Source organism: Leptonychotes weddellii, chromosome 9, assembly GCF_054177405.1.
Source record: "Leptonychotes weddellii isolate Sample4059 chromosome 9, ASM5417740v2, whole genome shotgun sequence".
Classification (NCBI taxonomy): Eukaryota; Metazoa; Chordata; class Mammalia; order Carnivora; family Phocidae; genus Leptonychotes; species Leptonychotes weddellii.
The window spans coordinates 75,421,622-75,444,140 of record NC_138377.1 but is presented as its reverse complement, the minus strand read 5'-3'; the positions used below and the strand labels follow the sequence as shown (position 1 = coordinate 75,444,140).

General features: G+C 37.6%; 1 protein-coding gene across 1 annotated transcript in view; it reads left to right on the top strand.

Annotated features, from left to right (window-relative positions):
- The window catches only part of TTBK2 (tau tubulin kinase 2), a 103,094-nt gene that overhangs the window by 43,021 nt on the left and 37,554 nt on the right, over window positions 1-22,519 (top strand). The window contains exons 6-8 of the mRNA XM_081831853.1: window positions 12,712-12,777; window positions 16,178-16,270; window positions 16,889-17,014. Coding sequence (XP_081687979.1) covers window positions 12,712-12,777; window positions 16,178-16,270; window positions 16,889-17,014 — 285 coding nt within the window. The remainder of the gene's footprint in view (window positions 1-12,711; window positions 12,778-16,177; window positions 16,271-16,888; window positions 17,015-22,519) is intronic.

Genomic DNA, 22,519 nt, shown 5'->3' with positions numbered 1-22,519 from the left:
CTCTGTCAAATAAATAAATACAATCTTAAAAAAAAAAAAGTACATTAGACACAGACTTAGAGTGGATTTGTAGTAAGAACACACATTGGCCCTTTAGGATCAAGGGTCTTTTTTGCAGTCTGAGGCTCTTTCTAGATCCTGCAGTTCTGTTTTCATTGTTGTACATTTCCTATCCAGAATTTCCATTTGGTTCTTTAAAAAAATTTTCTCTTTATTGATATTCTCTATTTGATACAATGTTGTCATCATGCTTTCCTTATGTCTTTAATCAAGCTCTCCTTTGGTTCTGTGAATGCATTTGTAAGGGCTACTTTGAAATTTTTTCCTCTTAAATCCGACAACTGGTCACTGTCACAGGCGGTTTCTGTTGCCTCTCCCCACCCCCAAATGGATGGGTCATACTTCCCTGTTTCTTTGATTCCTTTTAATTTTTTTGTTGGAAACTGGACATTTTAGATAATATAGTTTTAGATATGGGTCCTCCTTTCCAGGGCTTTTTATTATTATTTGCTTGTTTATGTGTTTAGGGACTGAACTGGATTTGTTTCAGTGAAGGCTTTTCCCCTGCCACCCTCCCCACCCCTCCCCTTCCCCAACACATAGTATTAGGTCTCTGTTGTTGCTCCTGGGGCAGTCAGCCTGCGGTTGCCCTGGAATGGCAGTTGTACTGGTAGGGCTCTCTTCTGCACTTGCCGTGGCCATACCCAGTTTTTAAGTTCCACTTATTGCGGGCTGATTGCTCTGTTGTTTACAGTAGTACCCTGGGGCATAAATTCCTGGACAAACTAATATAATCCAATCTCTGAGGTCAGAGTTTGTTTTTTTGTGACCTCGGGAGGCCTCCCTCCTTCCAGTTGTCTTACTCCCCCTGTTCTCTCTTACCTGGCCAGCCTGTAGTCTAGGCTTTATCTTCATTAGCTCTACAGATCTCCCAACTCCCTATACCACAACCTTCCCTATTTTTGAGAAATGCTTTAAGCTTAAACTTTACTGTTGAGAACAAGATAAGTTCCTTTGGGAAGAGATTAGGAGGTGTCTTTTTAAATGGCCTTTCTCCTGCCCCCAGGCAAAATCTCTGAGCCAGGGCTCTAAAGTTGGGCTGAGGACTATGGTAAGCTTCTGAATGACATCCTTACTTTTTAGGAGCTGAGATGGGGCAGTAGGTGGAGATCTCTCAGCTTGTCTCTCCTGCATGGAAACACTGCTTCCTGAGCTGGGGGGGTGGTGCTGGGGGGTGGGGAGGGCTTTTGGGCCTTGAGTATTGTCAACATATACCCAAGGTAGAGCTTCCATTCCACGAGTGGCGCTGGGTGCAAGAAAGAAGCTTCTCTTTCCACACTAACCCAGGACTTAGCCTCCTCCACAACAGAGAGCTGGAAGAACCTCAGAAATGCTGAAGTCCTGCTTCTATGGGAAGAAAGCCCTCCGGTTGGGAACTGGGGAATGAGGGAGTCCTGTGTCCTTGGTGGCAACAGTCTGGAGTGGAGCCACCCTCTCTGCTCTGGAGGAGGGAGAGAGCGGTTTGGGTTCAAGTACCATAGAATTTTCACTTTTCTTGAATAGATGTTTCTCCATTTGTTATTTGCCTTAAGGACCGTTTCCAAGAGCTTTAGTTTTTTAAAATAATTTTCACCAGTTTTACTGGGGATCAGGTCAGTGGAGCTCCTTATATTGTCCTACCGATAGTTCAGTTCTTCTGATGTCTCCTTTTTACCTTTAGTTTTGTTTTAACTTGGTACTGATTGTGATTTTCCTTTTCTAGCAAATTAGTTGCACAGAAGTTGAAATACTGACTTTTGAATGAGCTAAGTATATAATAATAGAGTTGTTTACATAAATGTAAATTATATTTAAAATATAGGCACATGAGAATTTAGGTGCCTAAAAATTACGAGAGAATCTTTCTGATTCTGGTGAAGATCTTGCATTAATAGATGCAAAGCAGGTAAATAATTCAGGTTCTGTGTAGCTTGCTAGATTAAATGTATTTCTGAAATCCCATTTCTTTTCCAGATATCTTTTATTTTTAAGGTTTTAGACTATTACCAGGTTATTGTTTATTCATACACATAACAGATATCTAATGAGCACATAATATGTGTGAGGCATGGATCTGTAGTGGTGAACAAGCTGACTAAAATGAGCCTCTTATGGAGGTTATATTTTATTGGCGAAGACAGATAATATAGAAAACAAATACATAATTTTAGGTAGTGGTATATGCTATGAATAAACACAAAGCAGCGTATTTTTTTTAATAAAGATTTTATTTATTTATTTATTTGACAGAGACACAGCGAGAGAGGGAACACAAGCAGGGGGGGAGTGGGAGAGGGAGAAGCAGGCTTCCCGCGGAGCAGGGAGCCCGATGCAGGGCTCGATCCCAGAACCCTGGGATCATGACCTGAGCCGAAGGCAGACGCTTAATGACTGAGCCACCTAGGCACCCCGACAAAGCAGTGTATTGACGTAGAGAGTGATGGGCAGTGAGAATAGGAGACTATTTTAGTACCAAAAAAAAGAATATTTTAGAAGTATTAGTTTAAAAAGACTTCTCTGAGGAGGTATCAAGTTGAGAGTTGAATGAAGTATGAGAACAAGCCATGTGAATATCTGGAAAGAGAGTTTTCCAGGCAAAGGGAATAGCAAGTTCAAAGGCCCCGAGGCATAGTAAGTTTGGTCTGTTCAAGAAAAAGCAGGGAGGCTACTGTGGCTTTGCACAACATAGCACAGCATGATGAATTAAGGGGAGAGAGTTAAGGTGTAAGAGGTTGGTTGGCCCTAGATTGTGTATGATTTTGCAAAGACGTTTTATTCTAAACATGATAGGAAGCCTTTGGAAAATTTTGAGCAGGGTTCTTGCATAATCTGGTACATGATCTGTCAATAAGCTGATTACATAATGGAATTATATACAGAAGTAGATTATATTTAAAACATAGCCATAGGAGAATTTCAGTGCCTGGAAATTGTAGGGAGACTATCTTCAGTTTTATCAGTATTCTTGTGTAAATTAGTAGCCATGAAGAAAAGAACTTAGGTTCTGTGTAGTTTGTTATATTTAAATATATTTCTGGAATCCCGTTTCTATTCTAAATAAACAGGTTTTCAATTTTTAGAACATGTGTTTTTTTTAAAAAAAGTCACTCTGGCTGTGAAGAAGAGACTGTTGAGAGCAAGAGTGGAATCAGAAAGTTACAAGTGAGAAGGCTAATGCCATTGGTCCAGTGATCATTGCATGCGACTGGGATCTAGGGCATTAGGGTGCGCCAGTGAAGGTGGTGAGAAATGGTCATATTTAGGATGTATTTTAAAGATAGATTTAACAAGCCTTCCTTTTGGATTTGTAAATATCGGGATGTCAAGGAAAAAGAAAAGTCAAGATTGACTGCTAAATTTTTCTCCTGAATGAATGGTCATGCCATTAACCATGATGGGGAAGAAGGCTGAAGAGTGGATTTGATAAGGGAAAAATGAGGTTCTATTTTCTAGAAGTCAAGTTTGAGATGCTTCTTAGATTCCAGATGGAAATAACAAGAAGGTGATTTGATATGGTAATATGTAGCTCAAAAGAGAAATCAGGACTGGAAATATAAATTTAAGAATCATTTGATTGGAGGTGGGGGTATAGCCAGGGCACAGGGGTGCAAGAATACCTGGCTTTGGGGGTCCCAAGTAGATGAGGTTCAACTGCTTGTCACCGAGAAAATCCAAAGGCAAAGAGACAAGTAGTGGTGAAACAAGAAAGGAATGTATTCAACGGATGCTCAATGGACTGAGCCACCCAGGGTGCCCTGAGAGCTGTTTTATTTTATTTTATTTTTTTAAGATTTTATTTATTTTAGAGAGAGAGTGGGGGGGGAGGGGCAGAGGGAAGAGGAATAAGCAGACTCCATGCTGAGCACAGAGCTCAATGTGGGGCTCCATCCCACAACCTTGAGATCATGACCTGAGCCGAAATCAAGAGATGGACGATTAACCAGCTGAGAGGTGTTTTATTTTAAAGAAGATTGGTAAAACAGGGAAGTAGTTGAAAGGGAAGTAAAATCCTTTATTCCTTAGTTTATTCACTTCCTTATTATTTATTTTTTTAAATGGCAGTTATTACAGCATGCTTGTGTACTGATGGTAATGCTCCAGGAGACATGAAAAAAATGATAATGTAGGACAGAGCAGGAACAATTCTAGGAGACACATTCTTGCATGACCAAGGGAAGGAACCTGAGCACAAATGATGAGGTTAGCCCATTCTCTAAGAGCAAGAACACTTCTTCCATTGTAACTGAGAAAAGGCAGAATAAGTGGACACAGATACAGGTAAGCATTTAGATTTGGTAGTGGGAAGTTGAAGTTCTCTCATGGCTTTTATCTTCTTCATGAAGGTAGGACCTTTTGCTGAGAGTGCAGAAAGGTGCTGGAGGTTGATGAAAGAGGACAAGTGAAATAGTTACCATGGAGAGGGAGAAGTGAACTAGCTTCAGCAAAATAGACTGTAGACCTGTGCTGAAAGCTCATTTGAGTATTATGGTAATTTAGGGTGAGATTGTCAGTACAGTTTGTTTTTCTCTAGACACCTTTAACTGCTTGTTTAGAAGTGCAGTTTGTCTAAGAGTTGGGTTTAACCTGGGTAAGGATCAGGTTAGCACTATGGAAGAGTGAGGGAAGAGAGTTGAGAGAATGTTATTGTGGTTGAACATAGTTCACGCTGTGTAAGGAATGAACTTTCCCTTTTTTTTTGCATATCACTAGCTAGTTCCTTTTAGAATTTCAGTAGTTTCATGGTTTTCTTTAAATCTCTTAAATCTCAAATAAAATTAATTTCATACTTTTTTGGATCATGATTATGATTGAAATCATTTTTTCATATTGCTCCACTAATATAAAACCAAAGTTGCCTTTGTAGATTTGTTTCATATTATACAATTTTGCTTATTTATTCCTTTTAAGAAACTTGAATTGAGTCACTTGAATTGTCTAGGTATGCCATCATGTTATTTGCAAAAATCAATATTTTTATTTTGTCTTGCTATATTATGTATTCCAGAAGAGTGTAAAAAACACATATCAAAATTTTAAGGAAGAATATTAAAACATCTATGGCCTCCATCTAGGTTAAGAATTAGCTCATTAGCACTGTACATCTCATTCCCTTTTCTTCCTCAAGCAGCAGTGTCTAATTGAAGTTACTGTGAGCATGGAAATGTTCTGTATCCGTACTAATACGGTAGCCACTAGCTACCTGGGCTATTGAACACTTGAAATGTAGCCAAAGCAAATGAGAGACTGAATTTTAAATTTCATTTAGTTTTAGGTTGCTATTACATTGGCCATTGCAGCTCTAGACATAACCTCCATTCTGAATTTTGCATGAATCGGTCTGTTTTCTGTGTTCTGTAGACCTGAGGGTACTTGTTTTGGAGTAGGGAGCAGATTCGGGGGCTTTTGTAAAATAGTACAGTTATCATGTAGCTTTCATCTAGCTTCCCCCACTGATAATAGCTTACATAATCATAGTACATTGTCGAAGCTAGGAAATAGATATTGGTATACTATTGCTAATTCAAGTGCAGACCCGAGTCAGCTTTCACTATAATTTACATGTACTTTTTCTTGAAGGAGGAGAGTATATGAAACTTTATCACATGTACGGATTCGTACACCCAACACCACAGTCAGTATACAAAACTATTCCATCACCACAAAGAAACTCCCTCAAAACAAAAATGTTAATTTATTTACCAAACTTAGTAATAGTATTCTTAGTATAGGACGACCATCAGTCAGAATGCATTACAAAGGGAATGATGGATACTCTCTGTTACACTATTAATGAATTGTTTTTGTGGTTGGTTTTGAGAGCCTCTACTATTCGCTTTTAAGATGTATTAGTTACAATAAATAGGGACATGAGGTACAAAGGAGTCCAGAGCTATATATATTTACAGTACTCTGTTCCATATGGTTTCAGAGTTGAACTTCTTTTTACTTAATGATTTGAATCTTTATGTTCATTATTTTGTCCTCCTGGTTTAAAGCATGCCCTAGTTTCCTTACTCCTTCAGCTGGCATTTCACATTGGCCCTTTGTGTCTCAGCTCTTGCAATGCCACGTTTTCTCCTGCTGCTTCTTCCTACCATTCAGCTGAAACTCCCAGTGCCTAGGGCTATAGTGACCTACTTAACAAAACTTTTAAGTCTTTTTCTCTGTTACCATTCCACAACTTCAGCTATTTTCTTATTTCCATTGGGGGCTATATTACATAGTTCTCATGCTTTCTGCCCCTTTCCAGAGCCCCTCCCTTTGGTTAGCAATAGGCCTGGGCTCATGCCTACAGTCCTTCCCTTCTCCTGATAGATTTATTCTCCTGGGAGCTCATTTTGTCTCTGACATTCATCTCCTCCTTCACGTTCACACTGCTCTGTCTTTGTAGTAGTCTTGTGGCTTCTCGTTTGGATTATTAAGAGTTTCCTCCTTGGTCTCCCTACATCCCCTTCCAGTCTCTTCTTTTTACCTCCAGAAGAGTAAGCATCCCAAGCACTTTATCAATCATGTCACTTTCCTACTTAAAAATTTTTGATGAATTCCATTTCCCTGCATGTTATAAACCAAACACCTCAATATGACATTCAGGGCCATCCTTGCTTAACCTGATTCCAACCTACTTTTCCACTATTTTCTCTCAAATTTGCTCCAGCCATATCAAACACTTTCCCTAACACACACAGTACTTTCCTCCCATTTTGCATTGCACACAGTGTTCTTTTTACTTAAAGTGCTTTTCCTTCTCCCTGTTGTAATTCTTTCAGTTTTCATTTTAAAAATTTATTTATTTGAGAGAAGCAAGAGAGCGAGCGAGCATGAGTGGGGGGAGGGGCAGAGGGAGTGGGAGAGAGAATCTCAAGCAGACTCCTGCTGAGCATGGAGCCCGACTCAGGGCTTGATTTCACAACTCGGTCATGACCTGAGCCGAAATGGAGAGTTGGACACTCAACTGACTGAGCCACCCAGGCACCCCCTTTTTCAAGGTCCAATTTATTTTTTCTTTTTCATTTTCACTTAAATATCTAGGTATTTATTTTAGGAAAATGTGCTCTTAGGTTGTTAACCACTCTTACTTTTTTTCTTTAAAGATGTCTTTAAATACAATTTTTGAAGAGATATTTCTATAGTGTGAAAATAAGAAAGTAAAAATTCATCAAAGTTGGGGTACCTGGGTGGCTCAGTCGTTAAGCGTCTGCCTTCAGCTCAGGTCACGATCCCAGGGTCCTGGGATCAATCCCCGCCCACATCAGGCTCCCTACTCCCCCTGCTTGTGTTGCCTCTCTTGCTGTGTCTCTGTCAAATAAATAAATAAAATCTTCAAAAAAAATTCATCAAAGTTAAATACTTCTTTGAAAGACACTATTAGGCAAATGAAAAGACAAATCACAGACTGGGAGAAAAATATTTCAAAACACACATCTGACAAAGGACTTATATCCAGAATCTATAAACAATTCTCACAACTCAATAATAAAACAAATGAATAAACATGAGCAAAAGATTTGTATAGGCATTTCATCAAAGAAGAGATACTACAGATGACAAGCACATTAGCAAATGGTGAACGTCTTTAGTTGTCAGAGAGATGCAAATTAAAACCACAGTGAGACATCACTACACAGCAATAAGCCTAAAAACACAACTCTGAATGCTTGTGAGGGACAGAAATCAGAGGTTGCCAGAGACTGGGAGTGGAGGGGAAGGGATTGTGACTATATGGGGCTTTACGAGAACTCTTGGGGCGATAGAAATACTGTATACCTTGATTGCAGTGGTAGTTACATAACTATATCCCTTTGTAAAAACTCACAGAACTGTGTATACCTAAAGTATGCATTTTGCTGTGTGTGAATTATACCTTAATAAGCCTGACTTGAAAAAAATTAACAGATAAGCAGTAAAATAAATCTCTATTTCACCCCTGCTATCCCAAAGCCACTCATTTTCTATACTGCTCTTATGCCTTCCTCCAACCTTTAGGTAGCTGTATTATTATTTCTTTAATGTATTCTTCCAGAACTTCTTCTTGCATATATAATACATATAAATGTATATTCTCATTTTTCTCTTTTTGATTCAAAAGGTAGCATGATGTACATTCTGCACTTGTCTTTTTTCCACAGTGTATCTAGGAGATCTTTCCATGTCAGGATATAGAGCTTCTTCATTCTTTTTTGCAGCTACAAAGTGTATTCCGTTACAAGCATGTACTGTAATTTATTTAATCAGTCTATTTATGAACATATTTGTGAACATATGGGTTACTTTCAGTCTTTTGCTATCACAAACATTAATGTAGTGAGTAAGTGTGATACATCCATTATTTTTGCACATATGCAAGTATATCTGTAAGATAACTTTCCAGAAGTGAAACGGCTTTGTCAAAGAGAATATATACATTTGAAATTTTGATAGATATTGCCAGATTGCCATCAATTAGGGAGGTTTCAAGAGATCACCTATTTTTTTTTCTTTTTCAAATTTTTATTTAAATTCTAGTTAGTTAACATACACTGCAGTATTGGTTTCAGGAGTAGAATTCAGTGGTTCATCACTTACATACAACACCCAGTGCTCATCATAACAAGTGCCCTCCTTAATACCCATTACCCATCTAGCCAATCCCCACCCACCTCCCTCCGTCAATCCTCAGTTTGTTATATCTTTAAGAGTTTCTTATGGTTGGGGTGCCTGGGTGGCTCAGTCAGTTGAGCGTCCAACTCTTGGCTTTGGCTCAGGTCATGGTCTTGGGGTCGTGGGATCAAGCTCCGCGCTTGGCTTCATGCTCGGCATGGAGTCTGCTTGAGATTCTCTGTCTCTCCCTCTCCTCCTCCCACTTGTGCACGCTCTCTCTGTTTCTTTCAAATAAATAAATATAATCTTAAACAAAAAGTCTCTTATGGTTTGTTTCCCTGTCTCTCTTTCTCCCCCATCCCATATGTTGATCTGTTTTGTTTCTTAAATTCCACATGAGTGAAATCATATGGTATTTGTCTTCCTCTGACCGACTTATTTTCACTTAGCATAATACACTCTAGCTCCATCCACGTTGTTGCAAACGGCAAGATTTCATTCTTTTTGATGGCTAAGTAATATTCCACTGTGTACATATACCACATCTTTATCCATTCATCAGTCAATGGACATTTGGGCTCTTTCATAGTTTGGCTGTTGTTGATAATGCTGCTATAAACATCTGAGTGCATGTAACCCTTTGAACCTGTATTTTTGTATCCTTTGGGTAAATACCTAGTAGGGCAATTACTGGGTCGTAGAGTAGTTCTCTTTTTAACTTTTTGAAGAACCTCCAAGTGGGATTTATTCTTGGGCTCTAGGGGTGGTTCAGTATCCACAAATCAATCAACATGATACACCACATTAATAATAGAAAGAAGAAGGGGGTGCATGGTGGCTCAGTTGGTTAAGCATCTGACTTTTGATTTCGGCTCACGTCATGATCTCAGGGTCCTGGGATTGAGCCCCGCATTGGCTCCTCGCTCAGTGGGGATTCTGCTTGTCCTTCTCCCTCTGCCCCTCCCCCTGCTTATGCTCTCTTTCTCTCAAATAAATATCTTTTAAAAATAATAACAGAAAGGATAAGAACCATATGATCCTCTCAATATATGCAGAAAAAGCATTTGATAATATACAGCATCCATTCTTGATAAAAACCCTCAACAAAGTACGTATAGATGGAACATACTTCAACATCATGAAGGCCATGTATGAAAGACCCACAGCTGATATCATCTTCAGTGGGGAAAAACTGAGGCTTTTTTCCTCTACGGTCAAGAGATCACCTATTTTAAGGCCCCATTAAATGTTGCCTTATTCTTTTTTTTTTTTAAGATTTTTTATTTATTTATTTGAGAGAGAGAATGAGATAGAACATGAGAGGGGGGAGGGTCAGAGGGAGAAGCAGACTCCCTGCTGAGCAGGGAGCCCAATGCAGGACTCGATCCCAGGACTCCAGGATCATGACCTGAGCCGAAGGCAGTCGCTTAACCAACTGAGCCACCCAGGCACCCAGTGTTGCCTTATTCTTAAGACTTTCTTCTTCAGCAGGACTTTTCCTTTTCGCTTCTCACCAAAGGGAACTAATGCTTACCACTCCTAGGCTTTCATAGCTCATTGTACCTTGCTAATGATATTAATTATAATCTGCTTTAAATTAGAATTAGTTGTATATATGGCTATTTTCCCCAGTTGGGTTGTCTTTTCTGCTTTATATAAGGTGGCTGAATTTTCTTGACCTGGCATTATTTCTTTGATGAGTCACATCAAGATCTTTCTAAACAGCTGGCTCAACCTTTCCATGGCAGAAGCAAAGTCAGGAGTACTCTTAACTGGAACAAGTCCCCTGGGTTTGTCTTGGCTAGAATCTATCTGGGATCGGGGAGCATCTAGGTATCTGATTAACCGTGGACTGGGTTGCAGAGTGTGGTAATAGCTCTGGAGATTTTTATCCTGATAGTTACTGGAATGAAAATAACTGGGCATAAGTACATGCTATGAAAACATTTTTGTTAGGGAAGGCTCTTGTCAGGTAATGAATAAAAGTACAACCAGTGAAATGTTAGTGAAAAGGGTTGATAGCAGGCTTTCATATATAATCTTGTACATTCTTTGTCAAGACAAGAAATCTCTGATCTCAAAGTTCCGTCAAATTGAGAATATTAGATATTCCTGTTAGTTGTGATATCTTAGGAAAATATTGAGATCTACTGACTATGATTGTCAATGAATGGCCCCTAAGAAAAGGGATTTAAATATATCACAGGAACTTTTGATTATCGAGAGTTGTCATTAAATACAAAGAGTATTTTTTAAATAGTTAAATCTTAAGACAAAAACAAAAAGGAGGCATTAAAAAGGGAATAGAAGGGCGCCTGGTTGGCTCAGTAGAGTATGTGACTCTTGATCTTGGGGTTGTGAGTTCAAGCACCATGCTGGGCACGGAGCTTACTTAAAAATGAAATGAAAAGGGCACCTGGGTGACTCAGTTGTTAAGTGTCTGCCTTCGGCTCAGGTCATGATCCCAGGGTTCTGGGATTGAGTCCCACATTGGCCTTCCTGCTCGGCAAGAAGCCTGCTTCTCCCTCTCCCATTCCCCCTGCTTGTATTCCTGCTCTCGCTATCTCTCTCTCTGTCAAATAAATAAATAAAATCTTTAAAAAAAAAAATGAAATGAAAATTTTTAGAAAGGGAAGACAGAATTTCATGAAAGAAGAAATAAATAGAAAACTAATTTGAGCAGATAACACATAAATTACAAAAATGATCAAACAAAGGAAGAACACATAGAATGTTTATCTTACAGCATATGACCAGAATGATTCTGGTAACTAAAGATTTTTAAAATAACATTTGTTATAGTCTTTTTCTGACTATAAAAGTAATACATCTTAATTGAAGATAATTAGAACTAGTTACTGGGGGAAAAATCTAATGAAAATTACTGGCTGTGATCATTTTCAGGTTTGTTAAGTTTTCATATTGAGCTGTGGTGCCATCCATGAGTCTTTAGGGTACTGAATTGATCCTTGTGAAGCAGTAGAGTGGAAACAGTGTATGATTTTAAGTCAAAAGACCTTGGTTGATGCTTGGTTTTATCACATACTAATTCTGTGTGTTCAGATAAATTTAGTTACCTCTCAGAGCCTGTTTCTATGTCTGTGAAATGAGCAAACCAAGACCTTGCCATCACAGAGTTTATATTTCAGTGGAAGAAAATAGGCAGTGAACAAATAAGTAAAAGTTCAAATAAAATAATTTTATGAGAAAAAAATAAAGCAGAGTAAAAAAGAATGGAGTGGCATTGAGGGGGTGGGTAGTATTTTAGATTAGGATGATTAAGGAGTACTTCTGAGGAGGTGACATTTGAGCAGAGGGGTTAGTGTGGGGTAGAAGAGCTAGCCATTGGAGGTATGTGAAGAGATGGCTTTTCACTGGGGAGAATAGCAGAATAAGCTAGAAACACAGTTGGTTGTAGGAGAAACCATAAGTAAATCCATTTTGGAATGAGGCCAATGCCAAATCATGGAAATCTTGTAGGCCAAGTAAGAAGAGTTTGGACTTTATTCTAAGTTGAGCTCTCTAAGAACTGGGATCATGTATTATTCATGTTTGGATTTATTTCAGTACCTAGCATGTAATAGTTACCCAATAACTTGATTTATGAATATATGAATTGCATGCATAGGGAGGGATATAAGTTGCCACCATCGTCGAATTGAGTTTGAATGAAATAGCCAAGACATGAAGAGGTTGGCATCTTTACTTAGAGACTCCTTATGGTCTTACTGTAATTAAATGTAACCAGAGCCTGAATATTAGTGTATGTACTACAATGCTTGGCATGATTCTGGATATATGAAAGCATTTAGTGTTTTCTAATGTACAGGATTTATTTGTCATAAATGCCACTTTATTTTAAAATGTAGGTACAAAAAATGGGACTCACTGATAATTAAAAATGTTAGTTTTTTTAACATGATTTAGAGATATTCTCTAATTTTCTGTAATTTCACAATAAAAAATTAGAAATTTAAGTAGTATTTTATTGTGATGGTAATGCATGTTTCTCCCATCTACTTCATGGGCTCAAGTGTGCTGAGTCTTTTGCTATTTGAAGCTTATTTTATTACTCTTTGCTTGGTTTTGTTGTAGCCTCGAGCTGTGGCAGGCTTTCGAGGGACAGTTCGTTACGCATCAATCAATGCTCATCGAAACAGGGTAGGTATCTGAACTAGAGTCATATCTACATAAGCATGCTGATTACTTGAATCAGAGTAACTTTTTTACATTAGAGTACACAAGTATGGAAGGTGCTTGGGAGCAGATGGTAGGGTCTTAGTAATACTAATGTACCATAGTATGTATAGTAGATAATAGATGTATACAGCTGCATAAAAAAAGTTTTATTTGCCAGAAAAGATAATAGCTCTGTGTGTGTGTGTGTGTGTGTGTGTGTGTAGGGGACCTTGTGTCCTTAATTAGGTATAAGTAGTAACAAATTTAATATTGAATTTTGAAGAAATAAAACATCTGTGTTCTAGTCGTAAGAAGTTCTTTTGGGAATATCATACTTTCAATACCTAATGAAATACAGGGGTCATCATTTTATCTGTAGTATGCATCTAATCTGTGATATCTCTTCTCCATTAAACCTTTTCTTTTCATGAAGATCTCAAGTACAAACTACTTTTAAATTTTCATCTTTGTAAATTATACCTTTTGGGTTAAATTTTAAAGTCTCTCTCTCTTTTTTTTTAACTTTGCTCCTTTTGTGCTTCTCTGATTTTTTTTTTTTCTCATTCTGAACCTTAATTATGAGTAGGAAAGGTGGGTATTTTATGGATTCTCAATCCTTGAACTTGGCTGGTTGGAGGTGAGAAATTTAACGTGTGATTCCTTGATAAAATAAAGAGAAATCTTTTCTTGATCTTACCTTATTCTTGTTCTGTGAAGCCAAAATTGCCTTAATGAAAATTTGACTAATGCTAACTATAGTAGGAAGAGAATGCTGTGGTCTTAATATGTTATGCTCCAGTTAATTTGGTTTCTAATAATATGATTATAAATTGAAAATAGGAAAAGTATTTTTATCAATGTATAATGTAGCACTCTGCCAAGGATTTCAGCTCATTTGGTTTGATTCAGTGTAATATTAAATTATGGCATCCAGTTAGGGTGCCTGCCTGGCTGGCTTAGTCAGAAGAGCATGTGACTTGATCTCGGGTTTGTGAGTTTGTGCCCCCCATTGGGTGTAGAGATCACTAAAAATTAAATAAACTTAAAAAAATTTATGGCATCTAGTCAATTATCTTGTCTTGAAAAGAAAGTACTCTTATTTTCCAGATACATTCTTAAAAACCTTTAAAATTACTAAGCTTTCTAATTCTCTTTAAAATTTTGGTCAACATTGGAATCTTTGAGATAGGACACTCTTTCTGAGATAAGCATAAACATTTCCAGAGATCATAATAGCTGTAAAGGCATTTCCAAAATATCTAGTAGAAAGATTATATATTTTTACTTTTAGAAGAGATCTCCACAAATTAAAAAAAATAAAAATACACTCCATTTCAATTTTTTGGGTACCTTAATGTTAAACTTTTAACATGAGTAATTCCCATACAGTATAGGACTTTTCAAAATATTTGAACTCTGTTCACTACATTGTTGTCCTACATTTCAGTCCTTTATTAATATTTGTTTTATCTCAATAATTTGAAGAAATGTTGTCTTCTGGTTCTGTGGTTGCTATTGAGAAGATCTTTGTCCATTTAACTGTTGTGATTTTGTATTTAATTTGTCCTTTTTCTTTGACTGTTTTAGATATCTGCTCTTTGTCTTTGCTGTTCTACAGATAAGTTTTAATGTGCCTAGATGTGGATTTCTTTATAATTATTCAGTTTGGGATTTGTTGTGCTTCCTAAATCTGAACATTCATGTCTTTCATAGATTCTGGAAGATTCTCAGACATTTCTTCTTTAAATATTGCCTTTTTCCCTTTCTTTCTATACCTCTTTTTTCATATCTCAAATTGATACGTTAGATCTTCTTGTTCTGTCTTCCATGCTGGAAGTTCACACTCAGATTTTCTTTTTCTGTCTCTGTGTTGTGTTCTAGATAATTTCTTCAGATCTGTCTTCCAGTTCATTAATTTTTTTCTGCTGTTTTGATCAGCTTTCTAACCTATCCACATAGATACTGAATTTTTAATTTCTAGATATTCTTTTTGGTCCTTTTTGAAATCAAACTGGTCTTTTTATTTTTTTAGATAGGATATGGTTCCATTTTTTGCTTAAGCATTTTAAACATTTTAATTTTGTATTCTTTATCCTATAATTCCATATCTGGAATTCTTGGATATCTAATTCTGCTGTATAATTTCTGTTGTCATTAGCTTATGATAGCCTGCTTCCTAATGTATTTTATACTTTTGAATAATGAGCCTATATTTTCTGGGCCTTTATCTGTAGGACTTCTGTGAGGCCTGAATTTAAAGGTGCTTTTATCTTTAGAGGATTTTCATTTGCATCTGTCATTACTACGGGACACAATCACCCAGAAAACAATTTCTGGATTTGGTTTCCCAGACCACACGAGTGGTATAAATTTAAACCCCAAATCTGAGCGAGGGGCAGGCCTATAGTAACAAATTTTCTGGGCAAATTTTTTAACCACTTACTTTATCCCTTTGATAGTGGTTAAATTTTACAGAAAAAAACAATTATTGCAATATAATGTACATATCAAATATTGCACTAAAGATAGCCCTTTGAGGGTCCTAGCTATTTGGTGAGGGCCTAAGGGGAAGTGTCTCATTTACAACTCCTGTCTTGTGTAGGCTCAGTACTTTTACACCTGTCCCCTTCCTGATTGTTAAAACCCTGGTTGACAAAACCTGTAACAGGTGCCCCTAAAACCAAAGCTTCAGCATCAGCTTGCTTCTCTTGTTTCCAGCTTTCTTTTAATTTTGGCTCCTAGAATTTGCTTTCTTTTTTTTTTTAATTGTGGTAAAAAAGTATCACATTAAATTTACTGTGTTAACCATTTTCTTTTTCTTTCCTTTTTTTTTTTTTTTTGAGTATAGTTGACACACAGTGTTACATTAGTTTCAGGTGTACAACACAGTGATGCAACAACTATGTATGTTATGCTATGCTCACCAATGTAGCTACCATCCACATTAACCATTTTTAAGCTCACAGTTCAGAAGTGTTAAGTATATTCACATTAGGGTGCAACAAAGTTCTAGAACTTTTTTCACTTTGCAACACTGAAACTCCATACCTGCTAAATGCTGATTCACCCTTCCCCTTTCCTCCAGCCCTTGGCAACCACTTTCCCTTCTTAATGAACTCATTTCTTAATTAACGGGCTGTTAATTACATTTCCAGCATTTCTGGGTTTTGGGGTTTCTTTGTAGCAAAAAGTACTTCATTATATCCATTCTGTTATGTAGATTGTTATATAGCTAGGTAGATATATTTACCAGATTTTATGGGAAATACATTAAACTTTTTAAGCCTAATAAGGTGAAACACAATGGTTAGGCCTTAGACAATGTAATATACTCAAAAGGAGTAGTAATGTAATGTGATTGAATTCTGTTTGGCTTATGAAGGAAATGGGAAGACATGATGACCTTTGGTCCTTATTCTACATGTTGGTGGAGTTTGTGGTTGGTCAGCTGCCTTGGAGAAAAATAAAGGACAAGGTAATTTTGGAAATGGAAATGGAAATAATCAGTTTTGGTAAGGGAAGGAATAAAATTTTCTCCTGGGTAGACATAATAGATGAGAATATACTTATATATAAGAACTAAAATTAGGGTGATATTAAAGATCTAATTAATGTTATGTTTTTTTTCTATGTACATGGAGAATAGATACTCATTTAAGTATCTATTAAATCATCACTTCTAATTTGATTTTTAGCTTTCCCTCAGAGCTTTTCTTTTCCTGAGTTCTCCCTTTTTCTAAGTCATGTAAGCTTTTAAATTTTAATTGTTACATTATATTGTTTACTTTGAAAACTGTAAACGTGTGTTGACAAAGAAAAGTAGGCTAGATTTAAGATCAGCTCTTTATTTTGGCAGACTGTCAGTTCACTGATGCAGAACTCTTTGTTTCCATTTTTGTTATTCATTATAATCTTCCTTCCCTCCATAAAGCAGTGTGCATTAAGCTATTAGTAAGAGCTCAGTTCTTGCTTTATACTTAATTACTCACTATCTCATTCCCTAGTACATACCCTTGAGACTGTTACTGAGAGGCTGTTAATGTGTAGCTGCCAAGAGAAATTGACTTTGGTTCCTGTTCTCTTTACTTCCCAGGAGCAAGTAGGTTCTATTAAGGAGAGGTATGACCACAGGCTTATGTTGAAACATCTCCCTCCAGAATTCAGCATCTTTTTGGATCACATCTCCTCTTTGGATTATTTTACAAAACCAGACTACCAGGTAATCATCTTTCTGAGTTCTGTGGGTTAATTCTTCTCTCATTTAGTCTTTATCTTCACTTATTGTAGCTTTGAGGGTATTGTAAATGAGTATGGGTGGTCCCTAGAATATTATTTTAGTACATCCTGAGAAATGCAGTGAAATTGACTGATGAGGACAGTGTGTGTGTGTGTTTCCTCCCTTCTGGATGGACGTACTTCATTAGAGTTTTAGGTTTGTTTATTATTGAACAGATTTACTGTTCCTGCTGTGATTCATTTGGTGTATAGAACTGCTTATGGTTCAAATTATGTAAATCCTATAGCTAATTTGTTGACAAGAAGGAACTGTCCAGCTAGGTAATGTATCTCTCAAGGGCTTAAGGGCTGTAATATCATATGTTAATATGCTATGGAACAAAATCACTGAAGATTATTGGCTCCATTCTATCTATGGTCAGTGAATGATTTCCTTAGGGTATCCATTCATAAGGCCTTAGAAGGAATGACTAGGTTTACCACAGATTGCACCCTTAACCCCAACCAACTATATATCAGAAGATTCTATTGCTCTCAGGGAGAAGTTAGAGCCTAATGCAAAATAATCACTACCTCTGAAGACATAAATGAAGCCACACGTAGATTAAAACAGGCATACGTCATTTCATTGCACATTGCTTTATTGCACTTTGCAGATACTGCATTTTTTTACAAATTAAAGGTTTGTGGCAATCCTGCATTGAGCGAGTCCATCAGCACCATTTTCCCTGTCTCTGTGTCTCTGTGTTACATTTTGATAATTTTTGAAATATTTCAAACTTTTTTCTTATTGTTTTATTTGTATAGTGATCTATAATCAGTGATCTTTGATGTTTACTATTGTAATTGTCTTGGGGTGCCATGAACCCTACCCATGTAAAATGGTAAGCTTTTTTTTTTTTTTTAAGATTTTATTTATTTGACAGAGACATAGAGAGGGAACACAAGCAGGGGGAGTGGGAGAGGGAGAAGCAGGCTTCCCGCTGAGCAGGGAGCCTGATGCGGGGCTCGATCCCAGGACCCTAGGATCATGACCTGAGCCGAAGGCAGATGTTTAATGACTGAGCCACCCAGGCGCCCCTAAAATGGTAAACGTAATTCATAAATGTTGTGTGTGTTCTGACTGTTCCACTGACCGGCCATTCCCCATCTCTCCCTCTCCTTGAGCTTCCCTGTCTTCTGAAACATAATAATCTTGAAATTAGGTCAGTTAATAATCCTGTAATGGCCTCTTAGTGTTCAAGTGAAAATAAGAGTTGCATGTCTGTCACATTAAATCAAAAGCTAGAAATGATTAAACTTAGTGAGGAAGGCATGCCAAAAGCCAAGATAGGCTGAAAGCTAGGCCTCTTCTGCCAAACAGTTAGCCAAGTTGTGAATGCAAAGGGAAAGTTCTTGAAGGAAATTAGAAGTGCTACTCTAGTGAACACATGAATGATTGAAAGCAAAACAGCCTTATTGCCAATATGGAGAAAGTTTTAGTGGTCTGAATAGAAAATCAGACCAGCCACAGCATTCCCTTATCCAGAACAAGGTCCTGAGTCTGTAATTCTATGAAGGCTGAGAGAGATGAGGAAGTTTCCAAAGAAAAATTTGAAGCTAGCAGAGGTTGGTTCATGAGGTTTAAGGAAAGAAGCCTTCACTGTAACATAAAAGTACAAGGTGATGCAGCAAGTTATCCAGAAGATCTAGCTTCTGAAGGTGGCTATACACTAAAAAAAGATTTTCAATATAGGCAAAACAGCCTTGTATTGGAAAAAGAGCCATCTAGGATTTTCATAGCTAGAGAGGAGAAGTCAATGCCTGGCTTCAAAGCTTCAAAGGACGGGTTGACACTCTTGTTAGGAGTTATTGCAGCCGGTGACTTGAAGCTGAAACCAGTGCTCATTGACCATTCTGAAAATCTTAGGGCCCTTAAGAATTATGCTAAATCTACTCTGCCTGTGCTCTGTAAATGGGACAACAATACCCAGATGACAGCACATCTGTTTGCAACATAGTTTACTGAATATTTTAAGCCCACTGTTAGGACCTACTGCTCAGAAAAAAAAGATTCCTTTCAAAATATGACAGCTCATTGACAGTGCACCTGGCCACCCACGAGCTCTGCTGGAGATGTACAATGAGATTAATGTTGTTTTCATGCCTGCTCGCCACTACATCCACTCTGCAGCCATGGACCAAGATGTCATTTCAACTTTCAAGTCTAATTATTTTAGAAATAACATTTTGTAAGGCGATTGCTGCTGTAGATAGTGATTCCTCTGATGGATCTAGGCAAACTAAATTGGAAACTTTCTGGAAAGGATTTACCATTCTAGATGTCACTAAGAACATTGATGATTCATGGGAAGAAGTCAAAATATTATCACTAACAGAGAAGTCTGGAAGAAGTTGATTCTCACCTTCAAGGATGATTTTGAGGGGTCCAAGACTTCAGTGGAGGAAGTAACTGCAGATGTTGTGGGAATAGCAAGAAAACTAGAATGAGAAGTGGGGCCTGAAGACGTGACTGACTTGCCGCAATCTCAGGGTAAAACTGTACTGGATGATGAGTACCTTCTTTCCTTCTTGAGATGGAATCTACTCCTGATGAAGATGCTGTGAAGACTGTTGAAATGATAACAAATGATTTAGAATATTTCATGAACTTAGTTGATAAAGCAGTGGCAGGGTTTGAGAGGGTGGACTCCAGTTTTGAAAGAAGTTCTGTAGGTAAAATGCTATCAAATAGCATCACATGGAACAGAGAAATCACTTGTGAAAGGAATAGTCAATCAGTGTGGCAAACTTCATTGTTGCCTTATTTTAAGAAATTGCCACAGCCACCCCCTATGTTCAGCAACCACCATCCTGATCAGTCAGCAGCCATCAGAATCAAGGCAAGACCCTCTACCAGCAAAAAGATTACCACTTACTGAAAGCTCAGATGATGGTTAGCATCTTTTAGCAATAAAGGATTTTTAATTAAGGCATATATGTTGTTTTTTTAGACATAATACTATTGTATGGGATAATGTAAACATAACTTTTATATGCACAGGAACCCAAAAAAGTAATTTAACTCACTTTATTGCGATATATGCTTTATTATGGTGGTCTGGAGCTGTGCCTGTAAAAATGATGAATTAGTTTATCATTTTTATCTACAAAGTACAACACATAGACTTTACTGTTAAAGAAAGTTTTACATTCTACAGTGTTGTCAGTTTACCCAGTCAAATGACTATAAACAGCAGAGTAAACTTATTTGTATATATTAACTATTTCTGTGTGAAATGGCAGCTTTTGTATAAGATATAAATAGGATATAAAGCAGAGAGGCCGGGGGCACGTGGGTGGCTCAGTTGTTAAGCATCTGCCTTCGGCTCCGGTCCTGCGATTGAGCCCCGCATCGGGCTCCCTGCTCAGCGGGAAGCCTGCTTCTCCCTCTCCCACTCCCCCTGCTTGTGTTCCCTCTCTCACTGTGTCTCTCTCTGTCAAATAAATAAAATCTTTAAAAAAAAAGCAGAGAGGCAGCATACAGTCTTGGGTCCTTAGAGATCTTAAGTGAGTGAGTTTCTTTCCTTTATGGCTATTTGTGTTAATAACTGTGTTAATAACTATAGACTCTAACAAATGGAGAAAGTACATTGTATACAAGGCGTTTTGGAGTATGTTCTTATATTTACATTTCATATGTATTTCTGAAATGCACAGAGTTCATATTACCTATAATAAAATAATGAAATAAAACCTATAATGCTAGATTCAAGAAGAACTGGAAAATGTTCCAACTTTCCCACCTTAGGTGCAAAAATTTTTTATTGATCAAGTATGCATGGGAGCATAAGAGTCGGGCAAACAAAAAATTTTTATCACATTCACCACTTAGTTATGTCTGTAATCTAAAGAAGACTATTGTGAGGGGCCCCTGGGTGGCTCAATTGATTAAGCATCTGCCTTCGGTTAAGCATCTGCCTTCGGCTCAGGTCATGATCCCAGGGTCCTGAGATTGAGTCCCAAATCCGGCTTTCTGCTCAGCGGGGAGTCTGCTTCTCCCTCTGCCTGCCGCTCCCCATGCTTGTGCTCTCTCTTTCTCTCTCTCTGTCAAATAAATAAATAAAATCTTTAAAAAAAATAAGTTGCACATGGCCAACATCTCATCCAATAGCCTGCTAGTGCTCACTGTGACAGTAAATGTAGAGAGGAGCTGTTTTGCTCTTTACCAGGAATCTTTCATGCATGTCTCAATTAGAATAATGGTTGACACTTGCTTTTGAAAAGTGTTGACGGTGTTTTGGGAAATTACATCCAAGTTTATCAGTACTTAGTATTTATGTACAAGTGTGTCTTCCCAGCTGGCTTTTAAGTTCTGGAAGTACAACCATGTCTTCTTTTTTTATCCCACACTATCCTCGCACTGTGCCTGGCACCTAAATTTTCAACAAATGTTAGGAAAATTGAACTGAATCTTAGTTTGCCTGACAGTCTCCTACTAAGGAAATCTAAGAAAAATCAACTTGTGAGTGCATAAATACTGTTTTCTATCTGTTAAACTAAACTAGGTGAAGCTATCAGAATTATAACCAAGATTGAAACAGAGATCTTATTATGAATATTGTTTTTATGATTAGATTCTGAAAGGGTATAGCAACTATAAGAGACAAAAAGTTGCCAGGCCATGAATCTTCTCAGGTTAATAAAATTGTGTAGATTTATATACACGTACACGGAAACACACACATGAGGGCACGTAAAACTGGTGAAATTTGATAAGCTCTGTGGATGATAGTACCCATGTCACTTTCCTGGTTTTGGTATTCTACTCTAGCTGTTTAAGACGTTACTATTGGAGCACACTGGGTGAAGAGGATTTCTCTTACTATTTTTGTAATTTTCTGTGAATCTTTAATTATTTCAGATTAAAAGTAAAAAAAAATGCTGGGCCAACATTTTCAGAAATGTGTAGATAGTGATTAAAAACATTCAATTCTGGGGCGCCTGGGTGGCTCAGTCGGTTAAGCGTCTGCCTTCGGCTCAGGTCATGGTCCCAGGGTCCTGGGATCGAGCCCCGCATCGGGCTCCCTGCTCAGCGGGAACCTGCTTCTCCCTATTCCACTCTCCCTGCTTGTGTTCCCTCTCTCTGTCAAATAAAATCTTTAAAAAAAAAAAAAAACACTTTTAAAAAAAGTTTATGAATAATTTCCAAAGATTCTCCAGACCAGGTGGTGAGATATATAAAAATTCAATTTATTTGTAATGTGATGAGGTCAATAATAGAGTTCAGCGTTCTCCAATTCCTTTTTTCAAATTAGAATTTCCAGGGAGGGATAGCTGGGTGGCTCAGTCGGTTAAGCATCTGATTCTTGGTTTTGGCTCAGGTTATGATCTTAGAGTGGTGGGATCAAGCCCCATGTCAAGCCATGCTTAACGCAGAGTTTGCTTGTCCTTCTCCCTCTGCTCCTCCCTGCACTTGCACGCTCCCTTTCTCTCTCTCTCAAATAAA